The sequence below is a fragment of the Triturus cristatus genome, chromosome 1_2, assembly GCF_964204655.1.
Source record: "Triturus cristatus chromosome 1_2, aTriCri1.1, whole genome shotgun sequence".
In the NCBI taxonomy this organism is placed as follows: Eukaryota; Metazoa; Chordata; class Amphibia; order Caudata; family Salamandridae; genus Triturus; species Triturus cristatus.
The window spans coordinates 666,957,050-666,980,171 of NC_140580.1; the positions used below are offsets into that span (position 1 = coordinate 666,957,050).

The 23,122-nt window shown below is 43.6% G+C and overlaps 1 protein-coding gene across 2 annotated transcripts in view; it reads right to left on the minus strand.

Moving 5' to 3' along the window:
* The window catches only part of CDHR1 (cadherin related family member 1), a 428,602-nt gene that overhangs the window by 177,971 nt on the left and 227,509 nt on the right, over positions 1 to 23,122 (minus strand). For both annotated transcript variants that reach the window (XM_085608499.1, XM_085608507.1), the window contains exons 7-8: positions 7,789 to 7,905; positions 6,026 to 6,169 (exon numbers count right to left, since the gene is read on the minus strand). In XM_085608499.1, the coding sequence (XP_085464625.1) occupies positions 6,026 to 6,169; positions 7,789 to 7,905 (261 nt within the window). The remainder of the gene's footprint in view (positions 1 to 6,025; positions 6,170 to 7,788; positions 7,906 to 23,122) is intronic.

Genomic DNA, 23,122 nt, shown 5'->3' on the forward strand with positions numbered 1-23,122 from the left:
CTTTTGGGTTCCCTGATCATTTTTAGTAAATTAATACTTATTTTTAAGGTGTAGTATACAAATCCAGTCAGGACACTTCTCTGAGGTTGTGTGACCCCATAGAAATTAGATAATCCATGTGACTAGTTTTGCCATTGTCCTTAAAACCAGCTAAGTCAGATTCTCCGTCAGCTCACTGACATGCCAATTACTTACTCTTTGAGCTTTGACTTTCAAGGGTTAAGGAGGTTGAACAATCAAGGTTGGGGTGGAAGACTATGTTCAGCCAGTGCATGTGTCAATCTGAATAAACGTGGGCCCAGAATTAATAGGATTTCGTCTCAAGGATGTGTCAGAGTTGATTCATTTATGTGGCGCAACCCTAACACAACATCCATTTTGACATTCACTAAGCCACGCAAAGTTGATTTATGTGGCTCTGTGTGGTGGTAAAACAAAGTAAGGCCTTACGTTGCATCGGGTAGGCGTTACATAGGTGAAGCACAGGCGTTCCAGTGCATCCACCCATGTATTTGATGCGAATCCAGCATTACAAAGACTTGAAAACCTGGGTTTGCTCCAAAATGGTGCACCTACCCAACAGGGGTGTAATGAGGAGGAATATCTTCTTTTCTCCTAGTTCCTCTTCAGTACACATAGAAGGAGGAATATGCCTCTAAGGATTGTTTTTGTGCCTGCTTGTAATGCTGCACCCTTGCACCTTGACTCAAAAGTGCCTACATTAGGGCTAGGTAGCCACAAGTGTGCCAGCGCATAGAGGGAGCTAAATAGTGAAATATCTTGGCACATATGGCGGTTTTCAGCTCTCCCCCATCCACGCAACGCCGTGCAGCAAATTGCCTTGCTGCTCTTGGTTGCGTGAACTATTAGTAAATAGGCCCCTTGCTGTTCAAGCAGTGGTACTCTTTTGCTACAGAAATATGGGTTTATTTACATTATGGAAATATGCTTCGTTACTTAGGAAGCATCATGGGACATTAAGGACTGTGATAACTATCTCAGTAACTCGCTACTTTATTCTCTTTCTTTCTGGCCTATTCGTTCTGAAACAGGGATACGGGTATGAAGCAGAAGCCCAAACGTTATAACCAATGAGCACCATCGGGTTCAGTGCCTAATGGGGGCTGGTGATTGCCAGTGGGGGCCACCAACACTCATTTTTGGTGACCATCACATATTTTATGGCATTAGACGTTTACAGAGAGCAAGAGAGGGAACAACACACAAAGAGGAAGGTAAAGACTGGAAAACCGTCACACTGAGAGAAAGAAGGAACCTGTAAGAAAAAGGGCAGGGAGTGTCTGATAGTGATCTAAGAAGGAATGATGTAGATTTTAGGCTTTGCAGCCTTGGTATTTGGCACAACATTTCATTGCACCGGTCACAGGCTTCTGAACAGATCTTTGTGCTCTAGCGCTCTTTTGTTACAAACTAAGCACTGGTAGGGTTAACTAAGGTACTGTCACAGTAATATATTTTAATATGGCAAATGGAGCACACAGCTCTTTCAGGTCTTGCTGCCTAGGCCCTTTGCTTGCTGATCGCAGACCCTCTTCCCTTTTCCTACAATGTTTGGTGGAATCAGCAGCTGTAGTTCTTTGCACAAATGAACAAGGTAATCACAATGAAAGGCACAGTGACCTTGGTATCAGGGTTAAAAGATATGTGCTATCTTTGCCAAGTATACTGATCCTCAGATCATGTGGCAATGCTATTTACAGGTGGGCGCAAAGGTGCCTTCAGTGGCACGTGATACCTTACTCTGAGGATGCAGTCACTTGCTAAAGTTCACATGGGCACCAATGACTACAGAGGCACCAGTGCTCTCACGCTATGGATACAATCACTTGCACACCCCCAACAGGCAGCAAAGGGCAAGGAGGAACAAGGGCACCCATGCTGGGGTTGTGTGTGCTATTGATTATTGAAACAGCCTAGGCACCAGTCGAGGGCCTTCAGGTCTTTGCGTCCAAAAATCACCACAGCAATACGCTGGCCCTTAGACTCATCCTCTAAATACCAGGCAGCCTATTTCCTAATGTTCTCAGGATTGAAGCATCACAGTATGTTCCTTCATCCTGAGATGTATTCCCCACACCTCCATGGAATTACTCAAGTTGATACTTCGGGTTCCAGCATTTTCACCCTGCTATATAGAGCTGTTCCACATACAATATAAACATTGGATAAGCGAAAGTATTCAGCTTATATTCTGCCCAATGGCATTTTGGATCCAACCAACTGGTCTCTCTAATCCGAATTTGGTCCCACATCTTTGAAGAGAGCCAATCAGCTAAAAGTAAATTTCCTTCAGATGTGTCAAAGCATCATTGCAATCAGGCAGCATGAGAGCTGTCACTCTATGGATGTGTAAGGCAGACCTGGTAACTTGTGGGCTATCAGATGCAGTTGATAGTCTCAGGTTTCATCAACAGATGAGAACACAGTAAGCAGCAGATGGGTATCTCTGCCTTTGTCCAAGCTGTGGAGCTTTGCTCATGCCATTGGCACAGACTTTCTATAAGGATTGCTCTTTAAATGCCACAGACAGGCCTGCCAGACCTGGCATAGTCCAGAAGAAATCAACGCAAAGGGATCTTTCTCCTCTTTCTGTGAAGGACATGATTTATATCATGACGTGTCCACTTGACTTTACAGTGTTTTCTGCAGGGGAAAATTATAAAAGAAGGGCAGGGGAATAGGTATAGAAAAGAGTAGACAAGAGCTGTGACCAGCACTAAGCCTTATGGAGCACTCTACAACCAAACATAGGAGCTAAATACATAAAGGGGTGACCAGGGCCAAGGGAATTCCAGTTCTCATGTGCAGAAGCACTACTCATTTGTTGAACCTGCAGCAGGCAATCAAGGGTGCAATCAAGCAAAGAAAGAGCCTCTGGGCACTCTCTTCACTAGGTTGCAGGCAAAAAGGCTCCCACTTAAAGACTGTTAATCATTTACCACCAACTTTTAATTGGGCCATGGGTGTTATACTACTATATCATGGTTGAAATATCAAAGTGCAAACTTATTGCATCCACAATATCAACTACCATGTATCGGCAGGGTAAGATAAGTTGCAGATAAGAATAGTAATCTGTACCTATCTATTTATTCTGACCTTGGCCATATTGGGGTAGTCAATCATGTGAATGCATTATTTTTGTTTGCCCATATTTCAACTATGATATAACAACATACAATTGTGTCATGGTATGGTCTGGTCATGGTGACAATAATCACCTGACACCTAACAGAGTCTTACACTATGTTGAAGAACAATGAACAGCATCCTGTAGAAGACCTGCCACATTATGCAAGTTTCGTATAATAAGAAACCCACAAGGCCAGTTTGAATAAAACATGAGGACAGGATGCTACATGTACACGGCACCATGCACACTCTATCATTCGAATATATTGCATTATATTTCAGTGGCCTATCTAAATTGTTGTTTATAAAAAAAAGCATCAAAGATAAAATAGATTCAGATGGTCTGTGTACTAATCTTTGTCTGCTGATCACTGTGGGATCAGTGCCCTATTAGAGTAATGCAGTAGCAGACAAGCCTAATTGAATTGCAGTAGCTCACTTCACTACTCTAACATGTCCTGCTCCTTGGTGGGGTTGACCCAAGTATAGCGACAGTTCATTCACAGGGGCTCAGGGGCCTTGACCCCCTAGTGCTGCGAGCCACTACGAGGCTCATTTGGCACTTTAAATTATGCCCGTACGCCCTCCAGTCATTTTATTTTGTTATGGGGTGGAGCTACGGTGCTCTCAGTGGGTTGGTGGAACAACTGCAGCTGAAGCTGAGCTGGGCATTTCAGATTGGCCAGTATTGCTGCTCTTGCTAACCTGACACGCTTCCACATTGAAGGCTGACATGGAGCTGTGTCAGCAAATACACAGCCCCATCAGTCTTCAGTGGAGATTTGTGCTTGCATGCCCCAGCCAACCCTCACACTGCCTTGCATTATATGCAGCATTAGAGCAGTGCTTGGATTGGCTGAGGAGGGCCAGAGTAGTCGGAGAGAGAAGTTTGACTACCTCTGCACATGGGCCCAGAGGCCGGAAGAGCGAACCGCTGAAGGGATGTCTCCAGCTAGGGATGGAGCGGAGCAAAATACTATATTCAGGTAAGGAAACTCGCTTTACCTCTCCATTTATCCTTTTCTTTGAGGTCATGTTAATAAAATCTGAGGCTCCTAGATGCTGCACTATAACTTATAGCCCTACAAATTTTCTAGCCGCCGTGTGAAGAAATTGAAGGGGTTTTAGTAAAAGCTCTGACTGGCGTTGATTTGTGGGACTGTGTAGTGTGTGTATGAATGAGTGTCCTGGTCTGCTCTGTCTTTTGAAATGCTTTATTTATTTTTAACGTGATTTACTTGAATTTAGAACATTCCTGTGTACCGCTTTAATGACACAGCTATTGTCATGGACCTATATATCAGAGAAGTTTCAGGGCATGGACAAAGTGGGTTCTGGTCCAGCGCACCAGCCTTTCAGGGGTACCCTGATAAAGCCAGCTCTGTTCTGCAGAGTCTTGCCCTGATGACCTTGAATAATTCTTTAGTAGATTGTTTGAAATACCATTTTCCTTTAATATATGTTTGATGGATGTAGGTGACATGTGAGAGTCTATTGTAGACATTTTGCCAGTAAATTTTGGGTTTATGTTTCATGCAACATCCCTAAAAGAGGTTTATCTTAGATCAAAACAGGACCTCACATATGAGAAATGGGAGGGTGTCGCAGAGGTTATTTGCAGTAATATCAGTGAGCTGCTGCTGCTGTTTACAGAGTTAAAAACACGTCACTATCCATGAATATTAGATGTAGGCACATTTAAAATTTACACAAATTCAAAACTGTTCTGAATAGAGCCTCCCCAAAAACATATGTTTGGCCCAAGGTCCTAAACATCCTTAAGATGTCCCTGCCATATATGTGGCCTAGAGTCTTATGATACTTGAAGCAACATTAACATGAAACAACGTTATTTTTGAAAAAATCAAACATAACATGTCTTTCTACAGAGCATATACTCCGGAACCTGTGTATTTTAAGGTGCTCTCGTACATGATGATGAAGAAAAGTGAGGCTTGTTGAAGTAAAATATTTGCCTAGGATCACCCATTTTGGTCAAATGGGGAGGACGCCATTGTTCCCAGGATTTCTGTTTTTACATTGTGCAGTTCTGACCCTAGGACCATGTGGCTTCCTCGCTCATGCCATGAAAGTTGGAAAGAACTTTTACGTTCCCACTTTAAAAAATCACCTGCCGCCACTGCCCAAGTAGTAGTTATTCATGGAGTAATGACAGCATAGCTTTGCATAAATGCTGGTATAACATTGATTGGGGCTCTTAAAGTAAAATTCAATGGCACACCATTAGAGTGCTCTACTATTAGCATCACATAAACACCATCATTAGAATGATGCTCAGTGGGAATTTGAAATTAAGAGGTTACTTACGTCATGTGGTAGAACCAATATGAGGCTGAAGAACCTTCCAAAGTCAGCAGTTTCTGCCACCAAATCATGCACCTTATCTGCCCTCACTTTCACAAATATCAGGTAGATAATCGTCTGCATTTATATTAAAGTGTCACATTTTTTCCTTCATAAATGCCTCACCATACCACTCTATAAAGAAGCAATGGCAAGTTCAAGAAGGTTTTGTCCTAGTTTTAAGACTGTTGTCAAGTGTTCCAAACGAGGGATAAATATTGTTAATCATTCCCACATTTACAAGCAAAAGAGAGTCTCAAAACCATCTTCAGACAGAAATTCTACTTTTAAAGCAGGCCCTGCATTGAAAACCTATAAAGTGTACCAATAATTGTATGCAGGTTACGTCATTTGTGAAAAAACTGCACCTTCAGCCACCTGGCAGTCCAACACGGCTACTAACATGCCATACTAGCAGTGCACTCTGCCGCACAAAGGCTTTTTTTGGATTAATACAGACAGTGCGGCACAATATACATGTGTGGAAATATAAGCCTAGGGAACTCACCGCCACTGTGTCCTCATAGACGTAGCCATAATAAGGAGTGCCTACAAAAACAGGCGGCGTGTCCTGAACATCTTCAACATTCACTGTGACCGTGGTAATGGCTGATAACACCTGATACTTCCCTCTCAGCTTCCCGCCACCATCCTGGAGTACAGACACGTTAAAAGAAAGCATTACAACTGACTCAGTGGAAACAGTGAATGAGAATGTAATGAGCCCTCAACTCATTTAGCTAGAATGGATAAGATACATTCAAGCACCTTCAAGCAGATCTCGCAGACTGGACCAATGTTTGATATTGAGTTTGGCTTTCCCTACGACTGAAACTGATATGATGGTTTAAGTTGACAATATTCAATTAATTTCTTGGTCCACTCTCTGCCAACATGATGACTCAAGTGCTCTTTCTGGGATCTACTCAGAGAGTTCACATGCGTTATATCAGCAATATCTGGCACATGTTTGATTAGATCTTGAAACTCTACCTTTTAAAGGTCCTATGCTAGGTGGATATTGTTTCATCAACTACTCTATTCACTCCATGTATCAGAAATACCTCATAACATTTGAGGCCAATATATCTGGGAGTTTAATAGAATATGTACAGAGTGCAATATGTCATTTATCACCATTAATGAATATGGAGAAGGGTCACCTCTCATGAGACGGTAATCATGATCCTCCCCTCCTTCAACAATGGTAATAAATACCATGTTATTTTCTGATCATTGGCTTATATGTTGATAGGCATACTGCTTTCTCAAATGTACTGGTTATAAAGAAAATTATTTAACCAGAATCATGAGCCAAGAGGTTTAATCAGTGCAATGAGATAAAATGACATTGAATAGGCCTTGTGAGTATTGGTAGATACGTTTCCTGAATGAAAACATTGTAACACCTAATCAGTGATGAGTTTTCCCACATTGGTTACCTTTTACTAATATAGTAACAGGGAATGTAGTCTGTTGCAATGGCCCAATAAATGGGAAAATGTTTTTTTTTTGTGTGCACCTATTCTAAATACACATGTTAGTGGCTACATTTACTTTTACTGACATAGCCCTGCAAAGCCATACTATGGCAATACATCTCTCTACAAATCTCAATAACATAACACAACATTCCACAAAATAACATAGACAAACTCAAGAACATTTTAAGAGTGTAAAATAACATTGATGTGTCCTGGAATTGACACATCAGGAACAGATATCTAAGCTGTTTAATGATCTCCAAGAAAGCATGTGAGCAGACTAGAAGAGATTCAGCTCCACCCGCTGTGGCCGTGCAGACCAATGAATCTTCCAAGAAAATCACCATCACTAAATGCAACCTATACACACGTTTGTTTGCCCAATAGACAAGTTAGGGTTTACTAAGGCTGTTACTTTCTACAACCTTAGTAAGGAAATATGCATACATACCACTTGGATCTCATTATGAGTCAGGCGGAGTGATATCCCTTAAATGAATAGCGCCTCAGCCAGTTCTGTGCCTGCATTTAACGTTATGGAAGTACAGGCTCAGAGACTTCTCTGTGAAGGCTGGAAGGAAACTTTCAGTAGAAGAGACCCATGTTCCAGGGTGAGGGTATTCCCTATCCTGTGGCCTCCTACTTGTAATTCCTGGATTCAATGGTGGGGATACTGGCTGGGATCTTCCCACAGCTGTATTGAGGCCCTGATGTAGCTAGATGGTATATACTCTGGGAGGAGGATAGGATAAGTTGCTAGCTGTAAACACCTCTACTTCATACACACCTTTGCCAGAACGGTGATAAAATGCGTTCGTGATTTCTCATAGTCCAAGGTGACTCCAGCTCGGATCCGCAGCACACCACTCAGCCTGTCAATAGTGAATTTACTGGTGCGTGTGTTCTGAGAAAACAAAAGTGTGAAACGTTTAAGCTAGAATTGTTTGAGGCTCAAATTCTAGAGATGAGAAAAGCACCGCGAGAACATATGTTTTAGTTTAAACATTTTAAAAAAATACTGCACCATTAATAGTGCTGCACGTGGATGTCGATTCATCAAAATGCCAAAGGTAGCGTAAGTGATGTCACACAACTATTGACTCGTAATCGCATCTCATGTTTAGCCCCTGGTTCTACTCTGTCAACAGTCTCCAGGGGCATATTTACAAGCCCCAATTGCCACCACAATGTCACTTTTCATGACGTTTTGGTGGTGATAGGGGCTTCTCCTTACTTACAAGGCACTGTTAAACCACTTAATGTGGCTTAACGCTGCCTTGTAAATAAGGCACCTTTTCAAGCTATACTTAGCGAGAAAGGAGAGAGCAATGGGTGTTGCGGTGGGCGTTCCACCGCAACACCCATTGATTTTGACGCTGCTCTATATTTACAAGGGTGGCGTAAATATGGGGCAGTGCCAAAATTAAGACACTGGAAAACCCGGTCTTACCCTGGCGCAACGAGGAGAAATGTTTTGATTTCTCCTCGTTTATGCTGTTTCAATGTGTGCTGCGTTGTGCAGCACACATGGAAACAGCAAAACACCATTGATTGTTTATGTGCAGGAAGGTGCCCCTGCCTGCACATAAACAATCATTTAAAAAAAATGACATTTTGCAACTTCTATCTGCGCTGCATTAAGCGCACACATAACAGTTACAAAACACCATTTAAAGTAGGGGTGGGCGGAATTTGCGAAATCCACTTTCGCAAATTATCGCGAAAATGTTTAAAATTATCGCAAACAAGCGGAAATATCGCGAAGATGCGGATTTTTTTTTCCCGCATGTTCGCGAGATTTTCTGCATGGTTGCGGGTTGCCAACTTACCCATGTGGTTGCTCGCGGGCGCGGCCATCTTGTTTTGAGTTGTCTCACGGTGCATGATCGCGAGAAGAAAGACGTGATCGTGCGACACATGACGTCACTGCGGGCGCGAACTGTCGCGAGACAGCGCAAATGGCTAAAAACAATCCAACATCTCATGGAGAACGCGACCGGATCAAGAAAACTTGTCGGCGAACGCAGGGATTCAGGTAAGGCGATCGCGCGCGCCAGAATGTATTATTTTACAGCGCAAGCAACAAACAAATTATCGCCAAGCTGCGGAATGCGGAAATTTTGACATTTTCGCGCTCTCCGCGGAACGCGAAAATGTCAAATTATCGCAATTTCCGCGAACGGAACGAAATTTTTGCCCAGGCCTAATTTAAAGGCTGTTTATGTGCAGGAAAGGACACCTTTCTGCCATAAACAATCTTTACATGCAACGCAGACACGCTTGCACTATGGTGCAAGGGTGCCTTGGTTGGCACCAGGCAGCTAAATTTAGCGCCAACACAGGGGGGAACACAGGGCTGCACCATGTTGTAAATATGGGGCAACCCTGCATTTCAGAAGTGGTGGAGGGCAGAGATAAGCCAAGGAGGCTAACGCCGTGCTCCGCCACTTCTAATGTAAATATCCCTCCAGTTTGTTACCTGTGAGAGGCTGAGAAAAAAGTAAGAAGGAAAAACTAAGAAAACAAGCTGGGTAGCAATGATAATGCCATGGGTAGCAAACACAAAGCCAGGCTTAGCAGTTGCTATTATTGTCAATCTCCAAATTGAAGCCTGTATTTTTAATACACTTCAGAAGGATTACTTGCCCAATGGCGATCATAGTACCCATTTGATAAACTGCAACATATTGCATGCTAGTTAAGACCACCTCTTTTACCATTTTGTAAGGACAATCAAAAGTGGCTTACTCCTCATCTCTTCTACAAGTTTATTAAATATACCCTCGAAGCCAGGGCATTACCGAAGCCCCACCATCCTTGTTGATGCAGAAGTGTTCTCACTCCTGAGGGAACTGTACCAGGGTCACATGCCTTTGTACGTCTGTTATAGGACAGTAAAAGTAGCATTTTAAGGTTCTCTCCCCAGTTCCTTACAGTCTAGTCATTTGAAGACCCACAAAAACAGTCATTTGTCATTTAAAACATAGATGTGAAAGCCATCATATGTCTGAACCCATAAAAAGGAGATGGCTAAACCCATAAAAATGACGAAGACTTCAGTTTACAGGTGAGATAAACTTCAAAACCCACACTAAACAGTCAAATAGGTGTGGAATCAGAACAACGGAATGCAAACTTAAAAAGCTCACTGAAAAGTCAGGGTAGGAAAACAGTTTCGGATGCCTGCTAACTCATCTTTGAGGGACAAGTCTAGTCACAGCTCATGATTGAACCTCTTCTCGAAGAAGGTCTGGTTATGATTCTAGTTTGACCACTGGTCCCTTCTCTTGCAGACCAGACTGGGGAACAAAAAACAGTTCTGGCAAGAATAATAAAATCAGCCAAGCTCCTTTTGTCACCTCAGGATATCTGTCTCTTTCCACCCATCCATCCATACTGTCTCTGTCCTTCTCACTCTCTTCTTCCTCCTTGATCACTTTCTCTCTACATTCCAGCTCCCTGTCTTTCTCTCTCTCTTGAATAGTTTCTGTATCTGCTTCCATTAACCTCTGGGGGCTGGAAAAAGTAGCAGAGGCACCAGGAGTGGCCCTGGGCTCTTAGAAACTGCCTCTTAGTTCTCCAGTCTGCTGGGGAAATGCCCTATGGAATATAAGGATTGTCCCCCCCTGTTCTCATGGATGTAGGTCACAGCATTGACGTAGAAATATCGACCTGCAGAAGTTTTGTGACCAAAATATCATCTATATAAGAAATGGTATTACTGGTGGAGGGGGTTGTAACCCTTCTCAAGCAGCAACCACAATTCTTCTGATGGTGAAGTCACAAGCAAACCCTAAATAAACCTATGCTCAACCTTCCGGTAGCTTGCCACAGAGCAGTCAATCTTAACTCAGAGGCTGTGTGTAACATATTTGTGTAACACTTCAAACAGTAATACAGGGAAAACACACCATAAAGGGATCCTACATTACATTTTGAAAAATAGAGTAATTTGTATAAATAAAATCCGACCAAACAACAAAAATACAATCAGTAGAACCAGCAAAATTAAATGTTTTAAGATTTCAGGAAAAATTGCAGCATAAAGCACAAAGCACCAACTGTGTCTATCTGGTGGCACCGGACCAGTAAAAAGTCACAGGTTCAGGCCGACTGCAATGGAGTGCTGGCAGGGTACAAGGACCCAGTTAGGTTGTCTGAACAAAAGTACATTAAATCCTGATTTGCGGAGTGTTGTGCGGGTCTACGTCAAAAATATGTCATGCAGCTAAAGTGATGCATGGGTTCTGAGATGCGCAAGGCTGTGGTGCGAGGTGATGCTTCATTGCTGAGGATTTGGTCGATGAGGACTTGCAATGCGAAGTACGGTTTCAAGGATGCATCATGCAGTCGGACCGATGGGTCAGTTCCGAGCGCTGTTGTTGAGGATGCCAATGCCTGAGTATGAGTCGCACAGTTATGGTTCTGATGATGGGCTGCAATGCGATGTGGGGCTTTTTGCAACAGTTCTGATCCACGCTGCAGCAGCAATGCATCAGCTCTGCTCAGGGTTGTGCCACGCATCAGAGGACATGCTCAGTTCCACTGGATCCTCAGACACTGGTAGAGCATGTTGACCTAAGGTCCATGACTGACGTGGCACCACTTGACTGGGTAGACTCACAGATGGCAGAGTCAAGGTACTGGGGTCAAGGTTGTTGGAGCATTCTATATCTGAGGCTCAAGTCAGGATTCCAGAAAATCTTTGGGTCCTGGATTCAAAAGATGCAGGTCCAGTTTTTCTTACACAGGGATGAGGGCAGCAGGCAGCAGCTCAGCATAGTAGGGCATCAGTCCATTAGAGCAGTAGTCCAGCAGAGTTGCAGTCCTTTCAGCAGCACAGCAGACCTTCTTCCTGGCAGAGCATTCCATGGTCAAGAAGTGTACTGAAGAGTTGGTGTCTGCAGTCCAGTATTTACACACAGGTCTGCCTTTGAAGTGGGGGAGAAGCTTCTACAGGTTTCCCTTTGAAGTCCCCAGGGATCCTGCCTTCCTTGTCATGGCACCAGAGTAACTCCAGGGGACATGCAGCCCTCTGTGTGGAAGCAGGACACAGCATATTCAAGTGTAAGTAGGGCTGTGTCCAGATCCTCCCTCCCATCCTGCCAATGATGGCCCATCCAGGCACACCTGACTAAGCTCCCTATTGTTTGTGGCTGTCTTGAAGGTATACACAAAGTTCAGCTGTCACCTACACCCAGACATGTGATCCATGGATAGACTGCAGGCACCACAAGGCTAAGGCAGGTAAATGCCAACTTTCTAAAAGTGTATGTAACAGATGACCTCTCAACAGGTAATATTTAGAAGACCATTAATAAAACATGCACAAGCATTGCAAAAAGGAAAGACAGGGAGACTATTCTATCTATTAGGTAATGTGAAAATGGTGAATGCTCCCCTACCTTCTTTCTTAACCAAGGGGTATGCCAGGGGTGCATGCTTGCTCTGATTTAATTTTTGCTATACACAAACGAGCTTGAATCAGTTCTGGTGAATGTGGGTGTCAACATGACCGTAGTTAAGAATAAGCCCATGTCGGCACTCCTCTGTGTGGGTGAGGCCGTACTGTTAACCAGGACTGCAAACTGCTAGAAGTTACTGATATTGAACTTTGTTAGTTTTATGGAGAAATGAGATCTGCAGACCAACTTTTCAAAGATTGTGAAATTGTATGTGGCCCTAAAAAACACAAAACATGCCCTATATGTGTAAGAGGGAAACTAATTTCAAGAATGAACCTGTTTCCTTATTTAGGACCGATGTCAGGTGTTGAAAGTAGGATAATGGGCTACTTCCAAGAAGTTGGTTCTATTTTTTTCTTGGCCACATCTCAGGGGGGCAAACCAATTATCCCTATTCTGGAAATTTAGAGGAAGAAGAGTCTCCCTTCTTTGACATACAGCTTAGGAGTATGGGTCTATAGGGACACAAGCAGGGCACACGTGGAGGAGAATAGAGTCTGCAGGCAGATATTGGGTGTCCCTCCTTCAACCCCCAACTTTATTGCCTATCAAGAGCTTGGCCTGGAATACATAATAGACCAAGTAAACTTCTCTCCATTATTATTATGGTGCTCAATTTGGCTAAATGTTGAGGCTGGTGTCAACATTGCTAGCATATCTAAATATCTCTCATTCCACCATGGTCCCAATATCCACTTGCTCAGGTATATTATGGAGACTGCTCTTGCGTCAGGCTACCCATACATCTTTGAAAACCCACAAAGTATTACCAAGAAGGACACAAAGTGGATTAGGCATTTATTTATTTATTTTATAACACTTGTAAGGCGCACAGCTACCCACAAAGGGTTTCCTGGCACTGGACCAGCAAAACACAAAACACAACTGGATAGAGAGCATTTAAAGCACTTATTTGTCGAACAACCAGGTTTTTACACTTTTTCTAAAATTCATATAGCTTTCCTCCTTGCGTATATGAATGGGTAATGTGTTCCACAGAGTTGGGCCCAAATAGGAAAATGATCTCCCGCCTATTCTAGCCCGTTTGAACCTCGGTACCGCAAAGTTCGCAGCAGTGCAAGAACGAAGACTGCGATAGGGGAGGTAGGGCTTAGCAAGGTCCTGTAGGTATTTGGGGGCAGTGCCAGCTTTGATTTTAAATAGGTAGGTCAGGGTTTTGAAACGAATCCGGTTTTCAACCCTGAGCCAATGCAGGTCCCTAAGATGTTTGGTGATCCTAGCGGATCTAGGGATTCTGCAAAGCAGTCTGGCAGCAGCGTTTTGCACCAGTTGCAGACGTCTTATTACTGCTTTGTTTGAGCCCAGGTACAAGATGTTACCGTAATCAAGCCGAGATGTCACTAAGGCATTGACTACGTTCTTCTGGGTAGTAGGTGGTAACATCCAGACAATTTTGCGAAGCCATTTAAGAATGGTAAAACATATGCCTGCCACTTTGTTGGCTTGCTGAGTCATAGATAGACTGTCATCTATGATGACCCCAAGGTTTCTGACCTGAGAGGCTGGAGGTGGAAGTTTACCTAATGACGTTGGCCAATGGGGATCACTCCAGAGATCTTTACTATTCCCTAAGAGGAGGACCTCTGTTTTCTCCCCATTTAATTTAAGTTGATTAGCTGACATCCAACTAAATATTTCCTGAAGGCCTATTTTTAATGCAGATGGAGCAGATGAGTCAGATTTGGAAAGTGAAAACAGGATTTGAGAATCATCTGCATAAGTCATTAAAATAAGACCAAAATTTTCTGCAAGATTGGCCAATGGTCGTAGGTACAAATTAAAAAACAAAGGGCTCAGGATCGATCCCTGTGGCACACCATGAGGAGAGTGGAATACCTCAGAGCATGACTCCGAAGAGGAGATCTGGAAAGTGCGGAGGGATAAGTATGATCTAATCCACTCCAGTGCTTTGCCTTCGACACCATTCTCCCCCAACCTGTCAAGCAGTATGGAGTGAGAAATGGTGTCGAAGGCCGCACTTAGATCCAACAAGACCAATGCTACCGTTTGGCCGTCATCCATGAGCTCCCTGATCTTTTCTGTGACCCCAAGCAGGGCCGTCTCGGTGGAATAACCACTCCTAAACCCAGATTGGGACGAATGAAGAAGCTCGTTGTTTTCCACATAGGTTGAAAGTGCCTTATGGATGTGCCTCTCCAAAATTTTTGAAAAGGCAGGCAGTAATGAAATTGGACGATAATTGGCCAATATCATAGGGTCTGCGGCCGGCTTTTTAAGTAGAGGACTGACCATAGCATGTTTCCATAGAGCAGGAACTGTGGCCTGCTCAATGGAGGCGTTCAGTATCTCAGCTATGGAGATCATGGCAGAGTCCTCTAATTTACTTAAGATACTGATAGGAATAGGGTCACGTGGGGAACCCGATTTGATCGATTTTAATAATTCCTTCAGTGTATCCAGATTAATGGGAGGCCAGGCTTCAAGATGACAATTTCCTCTGGGGACTTGGGGGATGTTATATTGTTTATGTGTGATCGTACTGTCCCTTTTGATATTAGAGACAATGTTCTCAATCTTATCGGTGAAAAACGAAGCCAAGTCCTGGCACTGCTGGGTATTGAGAGGGGTAGGTTCCGCTCTTGAATTCTCACCAGCCAGCTCTTTTACAGTATTGAAGAGAGTCTGGGATTTATTTACGGCCATGTTAATGCTAGTAGTAACATAGCATGCTTTAGCTTTCATGCATGCTGAATGATAGCTATTTCTGGCCTTTCGGTAAACTTCTTTTTGATGGAGTTCATAGTTTTTACGCCACTGCCTCTCCAGGGTCTTACATGTGGATTTTTCTTTCTTAAGAGCTTCTGTGTACCAGGGGGCGGGAGGGCGATGTGTTTTTCCTTTGCAACGGGATAGGGGCAGGCAGGTATCCGCTGCACCATTTAACCATGTTTGTGTAGTCTCTGCTATGCTTTCCATATCTCCATCTAAGCACGGGTGATCTTTCCTCAAATCATTGTTGAGATCCTCCAAATTTAGAGATTTCCAATTTCTCCTAAAAGATTCTGAAGGAGTCGTAACAGGACATTTGGTAGGTTTAAGTGAGATAGCGAAACGTAATAGGAAATGATCTGACCAGAGAACAGGAGTAGTGTTAAACCATGAGAGTTCTTTCATATTTGATATAATAGGGTCTAACAAGTGTCCAGCTTTGTGAGTTGGACCCCTATTACGTAAAGTCATATCTAAAACCATAAAGTCGTCTATTAAGTTTTTGCAGGTCTTGTTGTTGTCATCTTCTAAATGAAGATTCAAATCTCCAAGTACAGTAAAGTTTTGAGCATTTAGATGTTGGGCTAGGATAAAGTTTACCAAATTATCTGACCAAGAGGGATTATTTACTGGCGGTCGATAGATCAGTACGCCAGAGAAGGTAAAATTGGGACTGAGGGTAATTTTAAATGATGCCGCTTCGCAGTTAGGAATGTCTGCAGGTTCAAAGTTGCACACAAAATCTCTACTGTGAATAATGGCAATACCCCCTCCTGTTTGGCCTACCCGATCCCTCCTTACAATAGCATAGCTCGGGGGGAGGGCAGTTGCAATGTCTGGACCTGATCCGTCATGAAGCCAAGTCTCGGTTAAGAATATGGCGATGGGCTTTTTTTCCATTAAAAGAAGAAAAATATCTAATTTGTGTTGTGGTAGTGAACGACAGTTTACCAAGTAGAATATAAAATTGTTAGGACTCTCTCCCTGCTGGTAAGGTTTGATAACAGTACCCTGGGAGGTTTCAGAATAGGGCTGATAGTTGGTCAAAGAAAGGGTACATTCAGGGCATGTTTGTAAGCCAGCTAATAACGGGTTCAGGGTTATGCAGTTATCATGGTTATTGGGGCGTAACGCCCTAAGTTTGGCACCTGTTAACATACCGGATAGTGAAGGGGCAGAGTATTGTGCCCTATGTCCCGGACGGGCACAGACGGGCTGACTCTGGCTGGACTCCGGCGAAGACGAGGCGCGTCCGCTAAAACGCGTCCGCTATCGCGGAGAAGACTGTTTCTTTTTATCACTGAGCCTAGAGCGCTCTCACCGCTCTGTCCCGCCCTAAGATGGCCGCCACTAAATCCCTGGCATTATTTCCTCTCCCACAGAAGGGCCCAGTGGGAGCAAGTAATGAAATCAACATTTAGGGGTTATTGTCTCCTTGAAACCACTGAAGTGGAAGCCCCTTACTTAACTATTGTACAGAATAAAAGGAAACGGATGCTACCAATGCACTTTAGAATATGCTCTATCAGATGGTTTTGTGTTTCCCCCAGGGTCTATTTGCTCCTGATGACATATTACTTTGTCCCTGCAATGAATCACCACCATTATTACATTTTGTATTTCTTTTTACGCTTTATGCTTCTTTTGCTAAATTGTTTTTACTCCCATTATTATGAAAGCACAAGTTTAGCAGGTGCAGAATTGCGTTGATTGTTCTTCATACAACTTGAAGGACCCATCACGTGTAAGGAAGTCTGTCCCTTCTTAAACAATGCACTTTGTTTGCATAAATCCATGCCTTTTTAATGATTTACTTTCTGGCTATGTATTGATTGAAGTTGATGTTTTTATACACTTTTGTTAGTGTTTTATCTGCTTTTAATTAAAGTGTAACATTGTATTTGTTATGATCCATTCCCATGAGATCGAATAAAGATGAATTTGATCTAATTAGAAACAGAGATACCTGTACAAAACAAAATAAAACATACATAACAGTACTGGTCAAGTTCTAAATTGTAGAATTACTTATTTATAAAATGTAGTCAGGTAGAATTAGAAATAAAAATATCACATGATTTCTGAACAAAGGATAAGAAAATTGTGAAGTACGAAGAAGTAGGAAGATGAGAACCTTGTCTATTAAAGGTGATTCCACCCCATCAGGCATGAACAGATAATAATGTTTCATTCTTTCCATTAGAAGAAATTGACATAATAGCAGATTATATGAGATAATCAAAACATTTCCTATGAGATATAAGCAGTAAATATGAGAAAGCACATGTCTTACATATTACCAATTAATATGAAAATCTGCTAGGGATAATTCGGATTTTAGCAATTATGCCCAAACCTCAGACAAAAGTTTAAAAATAATCGAGCAATCTAATATTAATAGTTGAGAGAAACACCACTAATTTTGCAATGCCAGCATAATGAATCATCCACTAACTTGGCTTTAAATACAAGGAGTGCATGGACAAGTGGCTAACACATATATTTGATTCTTACTAGGCAGAGATCTTCAGAATGTCTTGAAATCAGGTACCTCTTCAAAAGTTTATGGTAAGGATTGGGGAGGGGCAGGGCTGAGTTCGGGGGACAGAGCTTATGAGATCATTTCAGGGGTATTTTTTCTGTAGCTCATAATCAAGGCCACTGGAATTATATGATTATGTGGTACTTTCTGCATAACTGTGGATTTGCCACTTTATACACACCTGCTGCATTTTTGATGATATTCCAACAAAAATAGTTTCTAGCGGAAATGTATCAAAGGTTACTAGAAACTCAGAGACACATTGTGCAGCGCAGTGGAAGGCCCTTATTAAAAGTCGGCTGGAAACCTTTCAATTGCCTATTGCTCTATTAGAGTGTTAACTGTTACTAATGTGGTGGAACCTTTGCCAAGACAATGGTAACATGTAAAAAAGGCAAAAACGTGTATTAACATTGTCATAAAATGCTTCACACCAGGCCATATAATTTTCCATTTTCTTCCCACATTGCTTAGGCAGCTCTGCCATATAATTTGACCCCCCCCCTCAGCCATAGGTCCAGTGAACCTGCTCATTATCCACACTAAATGTGAGACTTAATAAAAGAGCAAATGCATAAATCAAAACAGAAATTAACAAACACTGCCCCACACAATTGGAATGTTGTCTACCCCTCACATTCCTGGACCCCAATGCAACTTCACCTGCTGCTGGCCTGACTACCAGGGTGTCTGCCTACGCTGCCTTTTTCACCCTTTCCCCATCATGCCTAGCCATCACTCCAATCTTGAAAAAGGCTCTCTGCCTTTTTAAGCAAATAATTTTCTCCCAAATATTTCCTCTCTTTTAGGGTCTGACTCCCGTTGGCCCTGAATCTAAGGAGGGAGAAGAAACTTTACCTCACTGGCCAGCACCTTTATTTCCTTTCCAGTCCCTAGAGATTCCACATGATGTACATTACACCCAGGATGATCCTAAATATATTTGCAATGGGCCCTTTACGTTCAGAGAACCTGACGCAGAGGGGTCATCAAGCCAGGGGAACTGCCATTACAACGCGGTTTTTACCATGTGTTGCCATTACACAGCATGCGTTACAACGCATGCGATGTTACAACGCGTGGTAAAAACCGCGCATATCATTACATCGCATGCGCTTTTACAACGCATGCGATGTAATGTGTAATGGCGGCTACGGAAGCTATCCAAGTCGTTGTGAGGAAACTGAGGCTGTTTCCTCACAACGACATGCAACAAGCAGGAAGGAGGAAGCAGGAACCTGTGGAGCAGAGATGGTGACCTGGAGAGGAGAGAGGTAAGGGGGTTTGCGCTTGGGGTGGGGGTTACTTTTGTAGGGTTTTGCGTAGCGTAAAAGTAGTGTTGTAATGTTTGTGTTGTGTGGGTTTTTTTATAACGGTTTAGTGTTTTTTTTGTAGTGTAGTGTAGTTTTGTAGTGTTTGTTTAGTGTAGTGTTTTAGGGTTTAGGATAGTGTAGTAGTGTTTGAGTAGTGTAGTATTTTAGGGGTTAGGGTAGTGTAGTGTTTTATGGTTTAGGGAAGTGTAGTAGTGTTTGTGTACTGTAGTGATTTAGGGTTTAGGGTAGTGTTGTAGAGTTTGTGTAGTGTAGTGTTTTAGGGTTTAGAGTAGTGTAGTACTGTTTGTGTAGTGTAGTGTTTTAGGGTTAAGGGTAGTGTTGTAGTGTTTGTGTAGTGTTTTAGGGGTTCGGGTAGTGTAGTGTTTTAGGGTTTAGGGTAGTGTAGTAGTGTTTGAGTAGTGTAGTGTTTTAGGGTTTAGGGTAGTGTTGCAGTATTTGTGTAGTGTAGTGTTTTAGGGTTTAGGGTAGTGTATTGTTTTAGGATTTAGGGTAGTGTAGTAGTATTTGTGTAGTGTAGTGTTTTAGGGTTTAGGGTAGTGTAGTAGTGTTTGAGTAGTGTAATGCATTAGGGTTTAGGGTAGGGTTGTAGCGTGCATGTGTAGTGTAGTGCTTTAAGGTAGTGTGGGGGGCTGTGCATGGTAGTGTAGTGTAATTGTAGGGAGAGGAGTGGGGGGCGGGGGAGGGTTGTGTAGGTGTAGGGTACTCACTTACCTTGCAAACTAACCACAAGTATAGCTATACAACGCATGCCTTTGCATTGTAATAGCATGCGTGGTAAAGGCATATTCATGGTAATAGTTTGCGATGTAATGGAATGCGATGTCATTGACATCGCGTAGTAGTACTCGCGTTGTAATGGTATACATCCATCAAGCCATGCCCCCTGGAGGAGTGATCTTGTCACGCCGGAAGAAGAAGAGGAACGTCTAGTGCAGGAGTGTGGGAAGAGAGCGTTGAACTGGAAGGGAGGACCCGCTGAGCCAGAGGCAAGAGACGTTACACGAGGGGAGAGGGCGAGCGAAGACGACGACCTGCAGAGACCGGGTTCTTGGCTGTGACCCTCACGAAGGAATGCGAGGAGGCCAATGACCCCACGAGTCACCCAGCCGCATTCCCAGAGGAGCGTGGATCGCAGAGGTGTGTGCACGATTCCTGGGGAGTGGGAGGCGGGTGGTAATAACGTCCCAAAGTAATCAGAAGGGAAGCCCTTCAGGAGCTCACCAGAGCGACGGCTTGTTTGTGTTTTTCCTGCTTTTCCGTGGCGGTGTACCACTACTAAGCAACGTTTCGACCCTGAAAAATGGGTGTAATGTCTCCCCCACTTCCTTTCCCACATACAAGTAATAGTGCATAGCGTTGACCCTTGTTTTTGTTTTTTTGTGTCTCTCCCTCCTGCCTGGGTCGACGACATTCCTGGTGGAGAAAATTGAAGCCTTAAGGAGTAGAGCAATTCCCAAAGAATAAGAGGAATACTTGTGTTTGTTTATAACCAACAAGTGGCAATAAACTCTTCATGAAATAACCTGAATAGTCACATGATTTCCTGCCTATACCTGACATATAGTGGAGAATGCAGGCACTTTTCCATTGGTAAGCCGAAATAGAAGCCCTGATACATCAATCAATCAATCAATCATTCGCATTTATAAAGCGCGCTACTCACCCATAAAGGGTCTCAAGGCGCTGGGGAGGGGGGGGGGGGGTCAGTGCTGGTGGATGGCCAGGAGAAGCTAGAATGGGCCATTGAACTCCAGATGTCCTCTGCCCAAGCAAACAGGGACACTTTTAAGGACATCCTCAAGTCCCAAGTAGATGCCCTGCAAAGAGTGCCTGAAGAACAGGTAAAGACTACCTCAGGACAACAGGGCCCTCGGGTATGTTTTCCGGTTCATCCTCACATTGCCTTGCAGAAATATAAACACGAGAGGATCCGGATGCGTTTTTGTTCAACTTAGAAAGGGCGGCCAAAGGATGGCCTGTCGGAAAATGGCTATTCTTCTTGGCTCCCCTCCTGACTGGAGAGGCCCAAGCGGCGTACCAGGTTGCCAATGCTGGGGGTACTACCGCTTATGAGGAAGTGAAAGCCATAATCCTTGACCATCTGGGTATGGATTCTGAGTCTTACAGGGTTACATTTCAGAAAGAAAAGGAGGTCCCTGGAGACAACCCAAAGACGCTATCCTTTAAATTGAAATTAACGGCGGATAAGTGGCTGAAACTGACAGAGAAAACAAAAGAGGAAATCATGGACCAAATTTACCTGGAGCAATAGTTAGAAGATTTGCCTTTTCAAACTAAAAGATGGCTTGGACAGTATTCCCACCTCACAGTCAAGCAGGCGGTGGAAATGGCCATCTCCCTTTCTTGGGCATAACCGCATGTCTCCCCGTGGGAGGCAGAGATAAACCCACGAGGGAGCCAGGTACCTAAGAAGAGCATATGGCCTGTCAGTGAGCCACCAAAATCCCGGTTTCACAAAGCCGAGGCTCCACCCTACCGAGGTCCCCAATGCTTCGACTGTGGAGAGTGGGGGCACATTGCACAGACCTGACCCCACAAGAAGCCAAACGACGAACCGATGGACATCAGGTGCATTCCAAAGTCCCTTCTCTATACAGATGAAATGGGCGCTTGTTTTTATGTGCGTATTCTAGTTAATCAAACTCAGGTAACCGCTCTCTTGGATTCCGGGTGCCACCAGTCAATAGTACAAAAGGAATTGGTTGGGGCTGCACAGATTTTCCAGAGGAAACAGGTACAGATCCAATGTGTCCATGGGGATATCAAGACCTACCCTGTAGCCCGCATACCCATTCGACCCATGGATGGACCCCAAACACTAGTGACAGTGGGGGTTCTACCGAATCTACTCGAGTTACTGATACTCAGAACCGACAACCCCAGTTTCCTGACATTAATCATGGGTAAAATTTGGGAAAAGAGGGACCCCTTTAAAACCACGGTCCCTCGTGCCCTCATCACCCAAGAACCCTGGCAGACACATACGAACTTCCGATTGGTCCAAGTTAACGATCCAATCTTACATAATGCTTGAGTGGAAGCGTGATAACCACAAACCATGACTTACCTGACATATCCCGACTTCCATGGGACTAACGGGCTCCTGTATCGGGTGGGAGGACTTAACGAATCCCCACAGCTGCTGGTACCAAGGGTCTTTCGCGAACAGATTATGTTCTTCGCTCACTCCCATTTGCTAGCAGGGCACTCAGGAGTTCTAAAGACCACCCAAAGTATTTTACAACACTTCTATTGGCCAGGCATCTACGCACACCTAAAGAAATACTGCCAGTAGTACCCTGTTTGCCAACGGAAAAACCCTTATAGAGCCCCTACCATACCACTCCAGCCTTTGCCCATCATAGGCAAACCGTTTGAAAGGATAGGCATGGACCTGATAGGCCCCCTACCCAAATCCAAAGGGGGGTTTCAATACGTCCTTATGTTAGTGGACTGTTCCACTCGATTTCCAGAGGCCTTTCCCTTGCGGACCCCTAATACCACCAGTATTGCAGATAATTGGACGAGTATTTTTCAAGGGTCAGGGTCCCTCACCAGATCCTTACCAATCAGGGAACCCCCTTTGTGTCCAAACTAATGTCACAGGTATGCAGAATGTTAGATGTAAAACATATTAAAACCTCCCTCTACCATCCCCAAATTCACAGACTAGTGGAGAGATACAATGGTAGTCTCAAGTTAATCCTGAAAAAGGTGCGTACAGGGGAAGGAAAGAGCTGGGACCAGCTCCTCCTCCTCACCCTATTCATCATCCGAGGACAGGTCCAAAGCAGTCTGGCTTGTTCTTCTTTCAAACTGTTGCATGGCCGACAACCAAGAACCCTGTTAGAGATGATGAAGGAGGCCTGGTAAAAAAGGGGAGGATGATGCCAGTAAACTCCTGGAGTGTACCAGCCACCTCAGAGCTAGGATAGATATATTAAGAGACCTGGCCCATTTCAATCTGGAAAAAACTCAAAAAAGCAACAAACTTTTTAGGATATAGGA